This window comes from Podarcis pityusensis (genome assembly GCF_964106645.2).
Source record: "Podarcis pityusensis genome assembly, chromosome: 8".
Lineage (NCBI taxonomy): Eukaryota > Metazoa > Chordata > Lepidosauria > Squamata > Lacertidae > Podarcis > Podarcis pityusensis.
In genome coordinates this window covers 76931851-76951384 of record NC_138033.1, presented here as the reverse complement: position 1 = coordinate 76951384, position 19534 = coordinate 76931851, and the positions used below count along the sequence as shown (strand labels likewise).

Here is a 19534-nt window from a genome sequence, read left to right as displayed (position 1 = left end):
AACATGCACTCAATGTAGTATGAACACTGACAACTGGGAAACACTGGCCTGAGAGCGCTCCAATTGGAGAACAGCCTTTACCAAAGGTGTCATGGGGCTTTGAAGATGCTCAAACCCAGGACGAAAGGGAGAAACATGCTAGGAGGAAGGCACGCTTGGCAAACCCTCACTGTGATCAACTCCCGCCCGGAAACCTATGTCCCCACTGTGGAAGGACATGTGGATCCAGAATTGGCTTCCACAGCCACTTACAGACTCACTGTTAAAACCGTGTTTATGGAAGACAATCTTACATGGCTACGAAGGATCGCCAAAGAAGAAGAAGAAAACATGCAAATGGATGCAGGCAGCCTAAGGTGCAATCCAGACACATATTTTAAAAAAACGCTGTGAAAATGCTTTTTTTTAAGCATTTTGAAAATATATTGAATTTGCCAGAAGCTCACCATCGCCATCTAATGTCACATTTGTATAATGCACTTGAAACGTTATATTTGCAGCTGTGTAGCCCTGCAGGGACGCGGGTGGCGCTGTGGGTTAAACCACAGGTCCTAGGACTTGCCAATCAGAAGGTTGGCGGTTCGAATCACCGTGACAGGGTGAGCTCCCGTTGCTCAGTCCCTGCTCCTGCCAACCTAGCAGTTTGAAAGCATGTTGAAGTGCAAGTAGATAAATAGGTACCACTCCAGCGGGAAGGTAAACGGCGTTTCTGTGCACTGCTCTGGTTCACCAGAAGCGGCTTAGTCATGCTGGCCACATGACCCAGAAGCTGTACGCCGGTTCCCTTGGCAAATAAAGCAAGATAAGCACCACAATCCCAGAGTCAGTCATGACTGGACCTAATGGTCAGGGGTCCCTTTACCCTTTACCTTTAGCCCTGGAAAACACCATGATGTTGGGAAAGATTGAGGGTACAAGGAGAAGGGGATGACAGAGGACGAGATGGTTGGACAGTGTTCTCGAAGCTACCAGCATGAGTTTAACCAAACTGCAGGAGGCAGTGGAAGACAGGAGTGCCTGGCGTGCTCTGGTCCATGGGGTCACGAAGAGTCGGACACAAGTAAACAACTAAACAACAACAGCTGAGTCCTAAGATGCAATGAACCCCGTCCCAGGAACCTTAACCCTCTGTTATGTACTGAGTTGAATAGGATCCAAACTGTAGCAGTCTGATTGGTCCTAGAACAATGCAGCAGTATGATTGGTTGGCAGGAACCACCCAATCCTGCTCCAGATAGAAGTGAATCCACAACCTGATTGGCTTACAGTAGAATTCCAGAATTAGCCAATCATGTGCAGCCCATTGTGTAAATAATGTATATAAAGCAGATACTGTGAGGGGACATTCATTCATTCCTCCTCACCACTATGAGCTGAATAAAGAGCATGAAATCACTTTGCGACTCTGAGTATATTTCACTGGCGACGAAGGTGGGATCCCGCTGAGCTGACTGCCACACACAGCACCGCAGCACCGCCAACTGCCGCACCGCTGCCTCGCACCGTGTATCCAGGCTTCAGCTCCGGGGCACAAGGAACTCAGAATGGCAGCCAACAGCAGCTTCTCGCCATTCAACCCAGCATCTGGAGACTGGGAAGCGTACGCCTCCCGTTTCACCTTCCTCCTAGAAGCCAAAGGGGTCACCGACGAAGAAGACGCCAAGAAGAGGGCGATATTCTTCAGCGTCTGCGGAGAGGAGACGTTTGAAATCGCCCGGGCTCTCCTTGCGCCTGAAGACGTCGCTACTGTTCCATACAAAACAATAATGGAACAGCTGAAGGGGCACTTTTCGCCGCAGCCCTCAGTGGTGGCTCGTCGAAATGCCTTCTACGCAAAGCGGCAAGCCCCTGGGGAAACCATAACTGGGTTTGTGACCTCTCTCCGCCAAGCCGCCCGGTTCTGCAACTTCTCAGAGCTGGAGAACATGCTTCGTGACCGCCTCGTCGGTGGCCTGAAGGATGAGAAGCTGCAACGACGCCTCTACGCTAAGAAGGACCTAACGTTCCAGGTCGCTCTGGAGGAGGCCCTGGCAACAGAAGCTGCCGAGAGGTCGACCCAAGAGGCACGGCCGAGCCTGCCATCCCAACCGAGGGTCCACCATGAAGACCTCACCGACGACTCAGGATCCGACAGGGAGGAGGTGCACCGAGTACAGCAGCGCACTCAAGCAGCGCACAGACCACAGCTGCCTCGACGAGAAGGAGGGAACTGCGCAAGCTGCGGGGAGAGTCACGAGAGGAGGACCTGCCGTTTCCGCAACGCAGAGTGCAGGCAGTGCAGAAAATCGGGACACATCGCCCGGGTGTGTCGGGCTCGGCCCACCCGACACCAGGCATCAGATGACCAATCCAAGAGCCCCAGGTCCCGGGGCCCAACGCACCAAGGCAACTCGACGGAGCTCACGGACTTCCAGGTATACCAGTTGCCCCACCCCAACGTAGAGAAAATTTATGTAGAGGTACAGATAGAGGGGGCCCCATGCCGCATGGAGCTTGACACGGGTTCAACTCTATCCATAATCTCGGCAAGGACCTTAAGGAAACTGTGTCCCACTGGGGGTCCCAAACTCAGGCCGGCCCCATTCACCCTCCGGGACTTCCAGAAACGTAAGGTCCCCACAATGGGGGTGGGGACCTTCAGGGTGCAATACCGAGGGCGGACGCGGCAACTGGACTTGCTTGTGGTCAAGGGCCCCTACATTAGCTTACTGGGATTGGCATGGTTTGGACCACTGGGGCTAGCTGTCACCGGGGTGAACCACACTAGCTTACAAGTGGACGTGGACGCCATATGCAAGGAATTTCCAGGGGTTTTCGATGGGAAATTGGGACAGTATACGGGCCCCCCCATTGCGCTACAGCTTGACCCCGCAGTACGACCGGTCAGGCTCAAGGCCCGCCGGGTCCCGTTCGCCTTGAAACCCCGTATAGACGAGGAATTGGACCGACTCGTAGAGCAAGGAGTGCTGGAGCCGGTGCCTAATGCTCCCTGGGAAACCCCAATCGTCACACCCGTCAAGCCTAATGGTTCGGTCCGCATCTGCGCAGACTACAAATGTACCATAAACAAGGCCCTCACGGCCCACGCATACCCAGTGCCAGTGGTCAGCCATGTCCTTGCCACCCTGGCTGGGTCGAAAATTTTTGGCAAGCTGGACTTGGCCCAAGCATATCAACAGCTGCCAGTAGATGAGGCCACAGCAGAGGCACAGACGATTGTGACGCACAGAGGAGCGTTCAGGGTAAAGCGGCTGCAATTCGGTGTCAGCGTGGCACCAGGCATATTCCAGAATATAATGGACTCTCTCCTTAAAGGGATTCCTGGCGTCACCCCCTTCTTCGATGATGTGTTGATTGCCGGCCCCACACCAGAGGAGTTTGAGGACCGCCTCCGCACCGTTCTGCACCGTTTCCAGACGGCGGGTCTCAAGGTGAAGCGGGAAAAATGTCTACTAGGAGTGCCTCAGGTGGACTTTCTGGGATTTATGGTGGACGCAGAAGGGGTCCACCCGACTGGGGACAAGGTACGGGCCATTTGTGATGCCCCAGCGCCCAAGAGCAAGACTGAACTTCAGGCCTTCTTGGGACTATTGAACTTTTACCATTCCTTCCTTCCCCACAAGGCGGCGGTAGCGGAGCCCCTACACAGACTCCTGGACAAGCGGGCCCCTTGGGTGTGGGGCCAGCGCCAGGAGGCCGCATTCCAGGCAGTCAAGGACTTGCTTGTCTCAAACTCGGTCTTGGCACACTTCGACGAGAGGCTGCCGGTGGTGCTAGCATGCGACGCCTCACCCTATGGCATTGGAGCTGTCCTGGGGCACCAACTCCCGGATGGAAGAGAGGTACCGGTGGCGTACTTTTCCCAGACACTCAACACAACCGAGCGGAACTACTCGCAAATCGACAAGGAGGGTCTGGCAATCGTAAAGGGAGTAAAAAAATTCCATGATTTCTTGTACGGGCGGCCCTTCACCGTGGTGACTGACCACAAGCCGTTGCTTGGCTTGTTTGCCCCCGAAAAGCAGACCCCCCAAGTGCTGTCTCCTCGCGTCCTCAGGTGGTCAATTTTCCTTGCCAGCTACCAGTATGCACTGATTCACCGACCTGGGAAGGCGATGGGCCATGCGGACGCCCTCAGCAGGCTACCACTACCGGAAACAGGCCCTGACCCAGCACCTGCACAAGAGGTTATGAGCCTGGAGCTGCTTCCCGACCGCCCCATTCAGGCACAAGAAGTTGCACACCATTCCAAGAAAGATAGGGTCATCTCCCGGGTCCTGGACTGGGTGTGGAGGGGATGGCCCAGCAGCAGCCCCGGGCCAGAATTCGCCGGCTACACAACCCGCAAACATGAACTGTCGGCCCACAAGGGGTGCCTGTTATGGGGAAGCAGAGTCGTTGTTCCCCAGCCCCTCTGCAAAAGGGTCCTCACAGCCCTACACGAGACACATCCAGGGGTAGTAAGAATGAAGGCCCTTGCCAGGAGTTATGTGTGGTGGCCGGGGATCGATGGAGAGATAGAGGCCTGGGTCAAACACTGCCAGGCCTGCCAAGAATCCCGCCCAGATCCCCCAAGGGCCCCAGTCCAGTCCTGGGAGTCCGCCCGAGCACCATGGTCACGCCTGCATGTGGATTTCGCTGGCCCTTTTCAGGGGAAAACATTCTTCATAGTGGTGGACTCCTACACCAAATGGCTGGAAGTCGCACTGGTACCGTCCACTTCCACGTCCGCAGCCATCCGGGTACTACGCAGGCTGTTTGCAACCCACGGGCTCCCTGACACTCTCGTCTCAGACAACGGGACTGCATTTACGTCAGGAGAATTCCAAACCTTCACAGCGCAGAACGCCATCCGCCACATCCGTTCGGCGCCGTTCCACCCTGCCACCAATGGCCAAGCAGAACGCATGGTGCGGACCACCAAGGACACCCTTCGCCGCATGACGCAAGGGGACTGGGAGTACCGCCTTGCCACATTCCTTCTAGCACAGCACAGCACCCCCAGCTCAACGACTGGCCGGAGCCCCGCTGAACTACTAATGGGTCGGCGCCTTGCAATCAGATTGGACCGCCTTCACCCCGATAGAGCTCAGGATGAGGTAGTGGTGGGGGAAGGCAGGAACCCCCGGACCTTCGAGGCCCAGGACCCAGTGTACGCAAAGAATTTTGGGGCAGGCCCAGCATGGGTACCCGCCACAATCACCAGGGTCACTGGCCCCGTGTCGTACGAGGTGCTAACGGATGGGGGGCAATGCTGGCGCCGCCACTGCGACCAGATACGGCGACGATTCCCGGGAGAAAACCAGGAGGAGGACAGGTCAGAGGAGTCCCAAGGGAACAGCGGGGCAGTGAGGCCCATAGAGCAGGAGGGGCCAGCAGGAGAGGCAGAACCAGTAAATACAGAGAGGACCCGTGAGGCCGAAAGGACACCGGAACCAGAACCACGACTGAGCGAGCCGGTTGCACCAGACCAAACAGCCGCATCACAGCCAGCATCCTTGGAACACGAGCCAGAACCCGGAGCCCGGACCAGGGAACACCCCAGGCCACAACGCACACGTAGGCCGCCGGCATACCTTGAGGACTATGAATGCGACCTCCCGGGCAGGACTGGAACTTAGAGGGGAGGGGTGTTATGTACTGAGTTGAATAGGATCCAAACTGTAGCAGTCTGATTGGTCCTAGAACAATAGGATCCAAAAGGCAGCAGTCTGATTGGTCCTAGAACAATAGGATTCAGAATGCAGCAGTCTGATTGGTCCTAGAACAATGCAGCAGTATGATTGGTTGGCAGGAACCACCCAATCCTGCTCCAGATAGAAGTGAATCCACAACCTGATTGGCTTACAGTAGAATTCCAGAATTAGCCAATCATGTGCAGCCCATTGTGTAAATAATGTATATAAAGCAGATACTGTGAGGGGACATTCATTCATTCCTCCTCACCACTATGAGCTGAATAAAGAGCATGAAATCACTTTGCGACTCTGAGTATATTTCACCCTCCTTCTGCCATTAGCCCTGTCACATGATGATGCAGGAGAAGAGGGGGGAAACCCTCCAGCCTCTGCGAGTTGGCATATGGCAGAGCCCATAAAACTGCAGACAATCTCATGTGGATCCTGTTACCCATTTGTCAGGTTTTGCAGGTGTACAGTGGTACCTTGGTTTACGAACTTAATCCGTTCTGGAAGTCCGTTCTTAAACCAAAGCAATCTTAAACCAAGGCACGCTTTCCCATAGTAGCTGGGGGCTCAATTTACATTTGGAACACACTCAAAAGGAAGCAAAACATGTTCTTATTCCAAGGCAAAGTTCAGAAACCAAAACACCTACTACCGGGTTTGCAGTGTTCTTAATCTAAGTTGTTCCTAAACTAAGCTGTTCTTAAACCAAGGTACCACAAGGTACTTAATTCATTCCGGAGGTCCGTACTTAACCTGAAACTGTTCTTAACCTGAAGCACCACTTTAGCTTATGGGGCCTCCTGCTGCCGCTGCGCCGCCAGAGCACGATTTCTGTTCTCATCCTGAAGCAAAGTTCTTAACCTGAAGACTATTTCTGGGTTAGCGGAGTCTGTAACCTGAAGCATATGTAACCTGAAGCGTTTGTAACCTGAGGTACCACTGTATTGATTATTTGCCCTACAGTGAAATCTGACTCACTTTTATTTTTATTTTATTTTTAAAAAAAAGACTTGCAAAATTCTAGATCAATTAACCATTTCCACCGCTTATTTTTGCAAGGGGGCGAGGGAGGATGTAAGTCTGCGAATTTTCCTCCATCGCAGACTCACTCGTCGGAGCCAGATGGTGGGTATTGGTTTTTTTAAAAAGAAGCAAACCTCAGTAAGCTTTAGAGCAAATCTGTCAGGTGGTGAGCATATGGAAGCTGTCAAGAAACAAGTAGGGCTCTCGGTATATCATGGAGCCACAAGATCTGCGGGTCGACAGATTCAGTAAGGCTTCCTGATGCTCAGCCTCCGTTATATACGGGGTACCTTGGATCTCAAATGCCTTGGTACTCAAACAACTTGGAACTGAAACACTGTAAACCCGGGAAGTAAGTGTTCCAGTTTGCAAACATTTTCAGAAGCTGAACGTGCTCCGTTTTGAATGTTACGCTTCCAATTTGAGTGCCACACATCCATTTTGAGTGTTACACTGAGGTCTGTCTGTTTTTGCTATTTATTTTGCGTTTTTGTGGCTTTTTTGTTTTGCTTTTGTGCGGAACCCAGTTCAGCTAATGACTGATTGATTGATTGATTGATTGTGTGACTGCAGTACATTAATTGATGCTTTCATTTTATGGATCAATGGTCTCGTTAGATAGTAAAATTCATGTTAAATTGCTGTTTTAGGGGTTGTTTTTAAAAGTCTGGAATGGATTAATCCATTTTGCATTACTTTCTACAGGAAAGCGCACCTTAGTTTTGGAACGCTTTGGTTTTGGAATGGACTTGCAGAACGGATTAAGTTTGAGAACCAAGCTAACACTGTATAGTGTGGTGTAGAGCCAGTGTGGTGTAGTGGTTAAGAGCGGTAGTCACGTAATCTGGGGAACTGGGTTTGCGTCTCCGCTCCTCCACATGCAGCTGCTGGGTGACCTTGGGCCAGTCACACTTCTCTCTGAAGTCTCTCAGCCCCACTCACCTCACAGAGTGTTTGTTGTGGGGGAGGAAGGGAAAGGAGAATGTTAGCCGCTTTGAGACTCCTGAAGGGGAGTGAAAGGCGAGATATCAAATCCAAACTCTTCTTCTTCTTCTGTATATTGTTTTAAAATGGACATTGCTTGCTCTGGATAACTGTGGGGGCCCTTTAGAGTTTCCTCTCCTGGCCAAGCCAATATTTCACTTTCCCAACAGGACAAGAATGTTTGTCTGCATTCTGTTGCTGGGAGTTCTCCTCTTCTCCTCCCAGGTGATGAGCACACCCAGGAACATCACAGGGAGGCTTGGCCAATGGCTAGGAAAGGCGTGTTGCAGGAATGCAACAATAAAATCCACATTGTTTTGACAGTGGGAATGCAAATACTGTATATGATAGGTCACGTCACATCTGACTGCAATTTTCCACATAGACAGGCCATTTTTTCTAGTTCTAATGCAAGAGTAAGTATTTTGCTTGTGTGGTTGTGTATGTTTGTACGTGTGTGTGTGTGTGTGTGTGTGTGTGTGTACACACACCCCTGCCCATGCACCCGGACTATACATTTTGCTTAACATTCACCCTTTATTTTCCTTTATTCATTTGTTCATCAAAAAAAGCATTCATAAAGCACATTTTTAAAAAAATCTCTCAGCAGTGTACAACATTTTTAAAAATGGAGCAATGCTGTTAAAATCCAAAATGTAAAGTATGAAACACAAGTATAAAAGCACATAAAATAAATAAGGCTAGGAATCCAGGGGAAACAAACCACAATTATTTTCATGGGTCAGGGTCTTTCCAAGACACCTGAAGCAATGGATGGATCCTACTTCACTTATTAAACAACCATTATTATTGCTGTTAATTAACAGCAATAATAATAATTGTTTAATTACTCAGTGGCTCAGCACAGGCAAAGTGTCTCGGGTTCAGAAGTGGGCGTGGTCAGGAGTAAAAGTGGGTGGGCAATAGGCAACTTTCTGAAGGTTGGTGGTTCAAGTCCACCCCAGGATTCCTGCATTGCAAGAGGTTGGACTAGATGACACTTAGGGTTCCCTCCAACAATACCATTCTATTTTTCTATTATTTCAGCCAAGCAAAGGCCAGAGATTTCTACACACACAGTCTCACCGTTTTTTCCCTTCTCTCTCTCTCCTCTGTTCAGAAGCCTGATAACACTTCAGGGATGCATCTGAGCCAAGCAAAAGAATCTGAGGGTTCAGATCTGGGCCACTGAGGGGGTGTGGATTTGGGACAAGGGGAATGGCTTGGAGAGAGTCCTGTGGGCCAGATTGAGAGGGTCAGGGGGCCACATTCAGCCTGTGGGCTGGAGATTCTTCTTCACTGGTTCAATGCTTCCCGTTCAATCCCACCTTTGGGCCGGCGATTAAATCTTTAACCTCTCTCCCTGTGCCGCCTCCGGAAAAGAGATCTCTCATTTAGTTTCAGATCATTTGGCTGTCAGGAGGGGCAGGCAGCAAAGAGAGAACTCCCGACAACACACAAATCTTTAACTGGAGAAACCAAACCTCTCCAGGAGCCAAGAATGTCCACATGACCAGCGATCGCTCCCAGCAATGAGACATTTATTTCGCCGGGAAAGAACAGCCCAAACTTGCTCAATCTCCAGCGTTGCGTCAACATTGCCCAAACCACACAGGCAGAGAAACAGAGACCGTCGGAAAAGCTTAGCTGCTGGATTGAGCCAAAGGTCCTATCCTGTTCTCCACATTTTTCACCAAAAACAATACGGCGAAGAGATACCTGTCCCAATATCAATCGGCAGGGAGTTCCGGAGTTCCCCAATAAAAGAGTGATTTCTCGCAAAGGCAGAACGTATGTTATATGTGACCCTAGTTTTAAAATGCGAGGCGTGTGCATATTGAACCGGCCGCCTGGGCATAATTGGGGCATGACGATCGTTCAGATAAAGAGGTGATATGAGAGCCATCTTCAAATTCCTGAGGGGCTGTCACACGGAAGATATAATAACAATTTATAATAATTTATTATTTATACCCTGCCCATCTGGCTGAGTTTCCCCAGCTACTCTGGGAGGCTCCCAATCAAGTGTTAAAAACAATACAGCGTTAAATATTAAAAACTTCCCTGAACAGGGCTGCCTTCATATGTCTTTTAAAGATAGGATAGCTGCTTATTTCCTTCACATCTGAAGGGAGGGCATTCCACAGGGTGGGCACCACTACCGAGAAGGCCCTCTGTCTGGTTCCCTGTAACCTCACTTCTCGCAATGAGGGAACTGCCAGAAGGCCCTCGGTGCTGGATCTCAGTGTCCGGGCTGAACGATGGAGGTGGAGACGCTCCTTCAGGTATACAGGACCAAGTCCGTTTAGGGCTTTAAAGGTCAACGTACTGGGAGCCAATGCAGATCTCTCAGAACCGGTGTTATGTGGTCCCAGGGGCCACTCCCAGTCACCAGTCTAGCTGCCGCATTCTGGATTAATTGCAGTTTCCGGGTCACCTTCAAAGGTAGCCCCATGTAGAGCGCGTTGCAGTAGCAAGCTTGCTTTCTGCTGCTCTGGAGGGTAGGACTCGAACCAATGGCTTCAAGTTCTTCATAAGGAAGCTGTGCCTGGAGGAAGAACTGTGAGGGGGGAGACTCCATCAGGCAAGGCCTCTTTCCACCTGCCTTGCCCCACCCTCCAGTCTCTGCTTCTTATTTTGTATTGTATTATGTTGTGCACTGTGGTTTGCTGTTGTTTTATTGATTGGAGTTTAGAAATTACTTATTGTAATTGTTGAGTGGATTTCTGTTTAATTTTGAAATGCTGATATTTAATATTATTTTATATTATTTTACTGAATGTTGAATGTTATTTTATTTGCATGTTGTATATTGTATTATGCATATTGTCTTATTTATATGATGTTAGCCGCTCTGAGCCTAGCTTTGGCTGGGGAGAGCGGGATACAAATAAAAATTATTATTATTATTAAGTGACAAGGAAGGAGATTCCGACTAAACATCAGCAAGAACTTTCTGACACTGAGAGCCGTTTGACAGAGGGACGTGAGTTGCCGGACTCTCATTCATTGGCTGTTTCTAAGCAGAGATTGGATGGCCATCTGTCATGGATGCTTTAGCTGAGATTCCTGCATTGCAGGGGGTTGGACTAGATGACCCTTGGGGGTGTGGTGGAAATGTAAGGTAGGAAAAGAATTTTGGGAAACGATATATATAGAGTTGCAAAAAATGTTTAAAATAACTTTTTCTTTAAAAAAAACAAACCGAAGCCTTCCTTTTAGGAATTCTTGGTGCCGAAATCTCAAGGGAGCAGAAGAGACTATTTATGTGTGTGACCACGGCTGTGGGGATGTTTTTGGTCCAGAGATGGCAAGAAGATAAAGTCCCAACCAGAGAAGAATGGCAGATCAAGTGGATGGATTATGCCGAAACGGCTAAAATGACCAGAAGAGTAAGAAATCAGGAAGACCAAAATTTTAATAAGGAGTGGGGGAAACTTACCTTAAAAATCATTGTAAACAGTAGGATTGGAATATCACTTGTAGTTTAATGGTGAATTTTGGGCACAATGGAGAGTTAAAAGATTCTGGATTATGATAAAAGATGCAGGAGGAAATGATTAACAATAGAACCACAAAGGGAAAGAGGGAAGTCCAGGAGATTATATGGAATCTTGTTTGTATGTTGTATATTTGATATGTGACTGTAAAAAATTAATCTGAAAAACCAAACAAACAAACACCCTTGGGGTACCTTTCAAGTCTACAATTCAAGGATTCTATGGTCTAATAGTAATACAGTGATACCTCAGGTTACATACGCTTCAGGTTACATACCCTTCAGGTTACACACTCCACTAACCCAGAAATAGTGCTTCAGGTTAAGAACTTTGCTTCAGGATGAGAACAGAAATCGTGCTCCAGCGGCGCAGCAGCAGCAGGAGGCCCCATTAGCTAAAGTGGTGCTTCAGGTTAAGAACAGTTTCAGGTTAAGAACGGACCTCCGGACCGAATTAAGTACTTAACCTGAGGTGCCACTGTACCTTGAATTTGGGCTTGTAGCTGGATGCCAGCTTACCAGAAGAGGCATCTGTTTTGACCGCTGTGAGAACAGGATGCTGTGCTCAGCAGAGGGTTTGGCCTGATTCAGCGTTGAGGCCGCTGGGCTAGTCATGCAAAAAGGCTCCCTTCAACTCCCATCCCTGAGGCTTTTCTGAGCCACCTTGGAACAATCGGCTGAATAATATACATTTTTTCCTTCGCCTCCTCCTCCCCTCACAGCTAAAGAAAAAAGAGCCCCACCCTCTCCGGCACGCAGGCTTCCAGTCACACTGCCTGAACCATCACAGAGGAGGCAGAGGGCCTAGGAAACCATTACGACACCCGTCCCAGATTGGGACGGTAACAAGGAGGACTCGCCAAGAGGCCACGGAGCAACAAATGGCAGATCAGCTCGGATTTCGCTTCAGAAAACAGCAAGGAGCTCCTCCTCTTCAGTTCTGCCTCAAAGGCAGCACTGAGCGTGCATTAAATGTCATCGCGCACCCCAGCATGTGCAGCACACAGCTGGGAAAGCCAAGAGTGCCCCTGAGCATGTACAGATCTCAGCTTGCACTGCCTGCAAACCACGGCCTGCTCCCCAGCAGCCTTCTCTAGCCTGCCTAGCCTCCAAATGTTTCGGGCAGAGCCGCACTGTACATTTAAATCATGTCCGATGCACATCTGAGTCACCCAACCTCCCCCCCCAAAAAAAACCCTCTTGAGAACCATAGATTTCCTCCCTATGGAACTCCTGTTTCCAGCACACTTCACAAACTACAATTCCCACGCTCTGCATTTAAAGTGTATTCGACGTACAGTGGTACCTGGCTTACATACGCTTCAGGTTACATACGCTTCAGGTTACAGACTCCGCTAACCCAGAAATAGTACCTCAGGTTAAGAACTTTGCTTCAGGATGAGAACAGAAATCGGGCTCCGGCGGCGCGGCAGCAGCAGGAGGCCCCATTAGCTAAAGTGGTGCTTCAGGTTAAGAACAGTTTCAGGTTAAGAACGGACCTCTGGAACGAATTAAGTACGTAACCGGAGGTACCACTGTACATTTTAAGCATGTGACTTTCTGGGAACTGCAGTTTGCAGAACGGGAACTCCGGGAGAGGAAAACGACAGTTCTCAAGATTCATTTGTGGGGAAGCCATGTGCTTTCAAAACCCTGCATTGAATATGCTTCAAATGTAGAGTGTGGGTCTGCCCTACGATTCCCATCATCACCCCAACTATTGACTACGCTGCCTGGGGCCGATGGGAGTTGTAGTCCAACAACACCCAGAGAGCACCAGGTTGCAGGAGGCTGAGCTACGAATTTGAACTTAATTTATAGGCTAGCAAGTGGATGTGTGGTGGTGCGGGGGGGGGTACCTAGGCAGGAACTAGATCCCTGCCCCATTAACTAGAACCGCAAAGTTTAAGCGGAGGGAGCCCTGTGGCTCTTTGGCACTGTCTCCTGGGGCTGACAGATCTGTGCCCTTTGCAGATGACTGCCCTCAGAAGCCCCATCTTCCTCTTCCTCTACACGGTTCCCACTGCTGCTATTTATATGTATGTATGTAAATATATATACGGGACCCAGGTGGTGCTGTGGGTTAAACCATAGAGCCTAGGGCGTGCCGATCAGAAGGTCGGCGGTTCGAATCCCCGCAACGGGGTGAGCTCCCGTTGCTCGGTCCCTGCTCCTGCCAGTTTGAAAGCACGTGAAAGTGCAAGTAGATAAATAGGTACCACTCCGGCGGGAAGGTAAACAGCGTTTCCGTGCGCTGCTCTGGTTCGCCAGAAGCGGCTTAGTCCTGCTGGCCACATGACCCGGAAGCTGTACGCCGGCTCCCTCGGCCAATAAAGCGAGATGAGCGCCGCAACCCCAGAGTCGGTCACGACTGGACCTAACAGTCAAGGGTCCCTTTACCTTAAATATATACACACACATACACACAAACATTTCAAAGGCGGTACCTCCATAAAATGGGTTTTGCCATCCATTAGGTACATTCTGAGCATAAGAAAAGCCTGATGGATCAGGCCAGTGGCCCATCAAGTCCAACACCCTCTTTTCACAGTAGCCAAGCAGATGCCCCAAGCAGAGACCCACAAATGGGACACGGGTGCAAGAACCCTCTGCCCCTCCTGCAGTTTCCAGCAACTGGTATTCAGAAGCATTGCTGCCTCCAGCCATCCTGGGCTAGCAGCACTCAATAGTCCTCTCCTCTATGAATTTGCCCAGCCCTCTTTCAAAGCAATCCTGTGTCCTGTGGCAGGGAGTTCCAGAGTTTAACTCTGTGCAAAGAAGGACTTTCTCTCTGAGTCTTCCAACTTTGAAACAGGGATCCATACCCTCCAGCATTTCTCCGACGGAAATAAGGACGTCGTGTTTCATAATGATAATTATGGTAATTTCATGATTTATACCCCACCCATTTTACTGGTTGCCCCAGCCACTCTGGGTGGTTCCCAACACATATTAAAAACACAATTAAACATTAAACTTCCCTGCCTTCAGATGTCTTCTAAAGGTTGTGCTTATCTCCTTGGCTAGGGGTTTGCATAACTCCATAGCCTCCAACTTTCTCCAATGGAAACAGGGACGTCTTAAGGAAAAGCAGGACATTTCGGGGTCAAATCAGAAACCGGGACAGCTTCTGTAAATCCGGGACTGTCCCTTGAAAACAAGGACACTTGGCAGGTCTGCCAAGATGACGCCCAGCAAACGACAGCAGGGCTGAGGGGTAGATTTGAACCCTGGTCTCTCCTAGGCACTTGTCTCACACTTTGTTTCACCTGCAGATCAAGCAGCTAGAAAATAGGACACTTATGTCCCTGGAAAATAGGGACACTTAGAGGGTCTGGGGACCTTCCATACACAAAAAACAGGGGCCTTACCCATGAGGTCTGGCCACCCCCTGTGGAATCTTAGAACCGTTGGGTTGCAAGGTGCCCTAGTGGTCATCTAGTCTTCTGCAGGATCTCTAATACAGCGTCTTGAAAATATGTCTGTTCAGTCCATTAAAAGGTTTTTTAAAAAGTAAAGGGCCCCTGGAGGGACACGGGTGGCACAGTGGGTTAAACCACAGAGCCTAGGACTTGCCAATCAGAAGGTTGGCGTTTCAAATCCCCGCAATGGGGTGAGCTCCCATTGCTCAGTCCCTGCTCCTGCCAACTAGCAGTTCGAAAGCACGTCAAAGTGCAAGCAGATAAATAGGTACCACTCCGGCAGGAAGGTAAACGGCGTTTCCATGCGCTGCACTGGTTCGCCAGAAGCGGCTTCGTCATGCTGGCCACATGACCCGGAAGCTGTATGCCGGCTCCCTCGGCCAATAAAGCGAGATGAGCGCTGCAACCCCAGAGTCGGCCACGACTGGACCTAATGGTCAGGGGTCCCTTGACCTTGACCTTTAAAGGGCCCCATGACGGTTAAGAAGTAGTAGAAGAAGAGTTTGGACTTGATATCCCGCCTTTCACTCCCCTTAAGGACTCTCAGAGCGGCTAACAATCTCCTTTCCCTTCCTCCCCCACAACAAACACTCTGTGAGGTGAGTGCGGCTGAGAGACTTCAGAGAAGTGTGACTAGTCCCAGTCAAAGGCGACTCTGGGGTTGCGGCGCTCATCTTGCTTTCAGGCCAAGGGAGCCGGTGTTTGTCCACAGACAGTTTTCCGGGACGTGTGGCCAGCAGGAGTAAACTGCTTCTGGACAACGGAACTCCATGACGGAAGCCAGAGCCCATGGAAAAGCTGTTTATCTTCCCGCCGCAGCGGTACCTATTTATCTACTTGCACTGGCATGCTTTCGAACTGCTATGTTGGCAGGAGCTGGGACAGAGCAATGGGAGCTCACTCTGTCATGGGGATTTGAACTGCCAACCTTCCAATCGGCAAGCCCAAGAGGCTCAGTGGTTTAGACCACAGCGCCACCCGCGCCCTTGGGTGGTCCATGAAGGTGTATAGGGCACTGTGCCCTGCACCCCCAGCCTCGGCCAACCCCTGCTTGCCTGCCTCCTTACTTACATCCAGTCCTGGGGCGATGGCCCTTTCTGCCATCTTCCTCCTCTTCAGTCTCAGGGTTGCCCTTGAAGAACTCAGCAGGAGGATGGCAGACAAAACCAGGATGCCAGTCACTGCCTCTGAATCTGCCTACTGCTGCTTTCCACCCCACAATCTGCCACTGGTCCAGCACCTGCTATTAAAAATATTTATCTCCAAAGCCAAGGAGAGCTCCTAATCTTCCAAGCGAGTGTCTTCCACTACCAAACGACTCTTAAGAAAAGTTTCTCTTAATGCTTAACCAAAAGCCACTTCCCCTGAAATTTGCACCTGCTGGCTCAAGTTCCTGCTTCGTTGGAGCAACAGGGACCAAAAGTCTACTGCAACTTCTGCCCTTCAGAGATCAGGAGGCCAAGGTTGTGTTTCCCCAAAATCTTCTCCTCTCCAGTCTAAAGCACGACCACAGGACCCCATTTCCCAAGACCCTTTAATGCTAGATCTATGTGGAAATCAATGCAGTCCTTTTAAGAGAGAGGAAGAGTTGGGAAAGTAGAAACTAAAGATCAGAACAGCTGGAATGAGGTGTGGGAGACTGTCGATTTCAGATTCTCAGGGTGTTTTTTAACATAAGATCTCGCCAGATCAGGCCAGTGGCCCACCTTGTCCAGCACCCTGTTCTTACAGTGGTCAAACCAGGTGCCCCAATGGGAAACACGCAAGCAGGATTCGAACGCAAGAGCCGTCTCCCCACACCCCGCAGTTTCCAGCAACTGGTATTCAGAACCGTGGAAGCAGAGCTTGGCCATCCCAGCCAGTAATCATCGACAGTCCTCTCCTCTTTGAATTTGTCCAAACCTCTTTCAAAGCCATCCAATTTGGGAGCCATCCTTGCATCCAGTGGGAGGGAGTTCCACAGTCTAACTCTGGGCTGCATGAAGAAGGACTTTCTTTTACTTGTCCTGAACTAATACGAAAGCTTGGTTCTGTTTGCTTCAGCTGGAAACGGAGACCAAGGATCCCTGCCCCCACAACAGGTGTCAATTTACTCAGCGGTGCCAAGCTGCCTACTGTTGAGTCATCAAGCTCAGTACTGTATACACTGACTGGCAGCAATGAACCTCTGGGTTCCCAGGCAGGGGACACTCCCAGCCCTATGCAGAAATGCCTTTGAACCAGGACCTTCTGCACTCCAAGCAGATGCTCTGCCGTTGAGGTTCCAACCTTTTCCCAGTCACCTAATCTGTGCACATTTGAGCTCTACTTGAATGGTCCTCTTCGCATTCCTTTGCCATTTTAGCCCCATTGTTCACACTTTATTTCATTTATTCATTTGCCCTCTGCACCCACAGGTGCGTATATACAGGTCTGTCAAATAAGGGTAACGCATTACGCGTCTGATGGTTTGACTTAAGTCCCCAAAACGTTTAATCAATCTGTTAGTCACATTAACACAATAATTTCAAGCACATTTTGTAAGCGGAGGTGCCATGGACCGCTCTCATGTTGGCACCGGGAATTGTAGCTTTGTGTGATTAAAATACAGGTCCGTTTAGTTTCTTAAGGGTTCTGAGAATTTCAACTCCCTGGGGGGTAAACTACAGTTCCCAGAATTATTTTGGGAAGCAGAGCCATGTGCTTTAAACATCCCTTCAACGCCTGGTGTGAATTCAAATTTCCACAATCTATGTCATCGTTTCTTGTTGCTCCAGAACAACCCTGTTCCTTCCTCACTTATTCATTGTCCCTTAAAAGGTCTATCTCTCGCTCTGGGGCTCCATCGCCACTTTTCCTAGGTAGGGAGCACTGCGCCCAAGTATTCCCTCCCCCTCCATGGGGTGTTCAGGCATGCCGCCTGGCCATGGCTCCCTCCATCACCTGAATTCCCCCGTCCCCTGAAACTTGCCCGCAGAACTGCCCCCGTCCCCAAAGCGCACACCCGTGCCCCCCAAAAAACACATCCAGAAATGCAAAAAAAAAAAAAAAAAATCACGTTCATCTCTGCACACACTCCCCTTCCTCGCTTTCTCTCTCCCCCCCATCCCAAGACAGATTGATTTACATGCACCCCAGCAGGGTTATATATAAACCGAGTCTCCGTCAAGCGCCTGTCAATTCTGCTGACCTCGCAAAGGTCACCAACGTCCCACTGGCCTTGCAGGGGGTGCATTATATGGTGGTGTGGTGCTTAACCTTTCCGCAAGGGGCAGGAGGCGAGGGTAATTTTCCGAAACGGCTTTTTAAAAAAATATATTCTAGCCTTGCTTTTATGCACCAAATGCGAGGGCATTTTGGGGGGCCCGTTCTGCCACGTGCAGACACCCTCTTTTATGGTCCCATCTTAAAAATCTTGGAAAGGGGAGGAGAGAGAGAAGGCAATTTGGGGAGGTTTGTTTTTGGGGGGAGAGAGAGAAAGGAACCACATGGCCTCGGTCCATATTGCCGGCCGTATCTAGCCTCCGAGTGGCCTTCCCAGAAAGGAGTCTGGAAAGGTCAAAGAGGGGGGTCAGTCCACTTACCCCCCGCAGCTCTCGCTGCTCTTTGTTGCGATGTTACAAAGAAGCGGTCTGTGGCAGCAGCCCCATGGTGCGGCTTGGGAGCCTAGAGCCTTCCGCTCTCCGCCACCAATCCATGCTCAGAGGGCACATGGATGAGTCCGGCTAAGCCTCCTTGCCACTGCCTGGCCTTCCGTCCATTGCTGGAAAGGAGATCTTAGGCCTTGTCCGAATTGTGACCGATGTGGTATTCGGTCCAGACTGCACACAGAGAGAGAGGCAGGGAAGGAGCTGCCTCCAGCCGCCCCCTCTCTCGGTCACTAGGAGCAGCCGAGAGCTACCAGCTGATCCCAGAGCTCTGAGGCTCCCCCCTATAGCAGCTGTGGGCCTCTCCGCCTCTCTCCAGGCTCCATAGAGGTTCTTCGGCCATGAATATTCAGGAGGAGAGGGAGGCTGGACCACAGACGCCTCACGTCAGAGGACAGAGGTGGAAGGTCTCTGCACAAGCCACTGCTCTCTTCCCCACTTTCTCTCACTCTCTCTTTCCTCAAAGAAGGCCCGACGAACGCAAAAGGCTGCGAAACAACAGTTTGGCACTTGGTTGGGAGGGGACCCTGAATTTTGCAGTCCACAGACCCTCCAAGTGTCCTGAATTTTCCAGGGACAGTGCCAGATTTACAGGAGCTGTCCCGGTTTCTTATTTGATCCCAGAATATCCCGCTTTTCCTTAGGACATCCCTATTTTCACTCGAGAAATACTGGAGTTATACGGGGTCCCCGAGACAAGGAGATCAGTAACTAGACAAGCTTTAGAAGAAATCTGAAGGCAGCCCTGGAAAAGGAAGGGGTTTTTTGTTTGTGTTTGTGTTTGTTGTATTGTATTTGTTTTCTTCTTCTTCTTTATTTTGACAAAGTAATCATAAATAAATAAGAATGAAAAGAAAAATGGCGAAGTTTTTTAATGTTTAATGTTTCGTTCTGTTTTTATATATGTTGGAAGCCGCTCAGAGTGGCTGGGGAAACCCAGTCTGATGTGAAGTGTATTATTATACAAGGCATCCCTATTTCATCAGAGAAATGTTAAAGTTAAGTACGAACCCCATGTTTGATGTATCGATTACTGGTTTTGTGGGGCGCTGGAAAAACGTGGGGTTTTCACTGCAAACACTGTAAAAAAAACCCCTGCAAAACCTTTCAATACACCCTTGAAAATCCACAAGCCTCTGAATTTTGCAATGCAGTACTCTGGCCTACAAATGCATCTAAAGCACTGGGGTGAAAAGTGTGCAAAAATACATGAATTAGGGAAAATAGCATGAAAAAGGTTTGGAATAATTGCTTTGCACACACATAAAAAGTGCGTGTGTTGCATACCAAAAT

At 49.9% G+C, this 19534-nt stretch overlaps 1 protein-coding gene across 4 annotated transcripts in view; it reads right to left on the bottom strand.

Annotated features, from left to right (window-relative positions):
- Positions 1-18468, bottom strand: part of ARHGEF10L (Rho guanine nucleotide exchange factor 10 like) — a 132957-nt gene extending 114489 nt beyond the window's left edge. Inside the window, exon 1 of one of the 4 annotated variants that reach the window (XM_081017924.1) lies at positions 18179-18468. Coding sequence is in view for 3 of the 4 variants with exons in the window: in XM_081017922.1 (XP_080874048.1) it covers positions 11713-11808 (96 nt within the window). In the remaining variant the exon portion in view is untranslated. Of the gene's footprint in view, positions 1-11712; positions 11844-18178 lie in introns of those variants that run through there. The other 3 variants (XM_081017922.1, XM_081017923.1, XM_081017925.1) reach the window with 3 other exon arrangements.
- Between the last annotated feature and the right edge of the window lie 1066 nt (positions 18469-19534).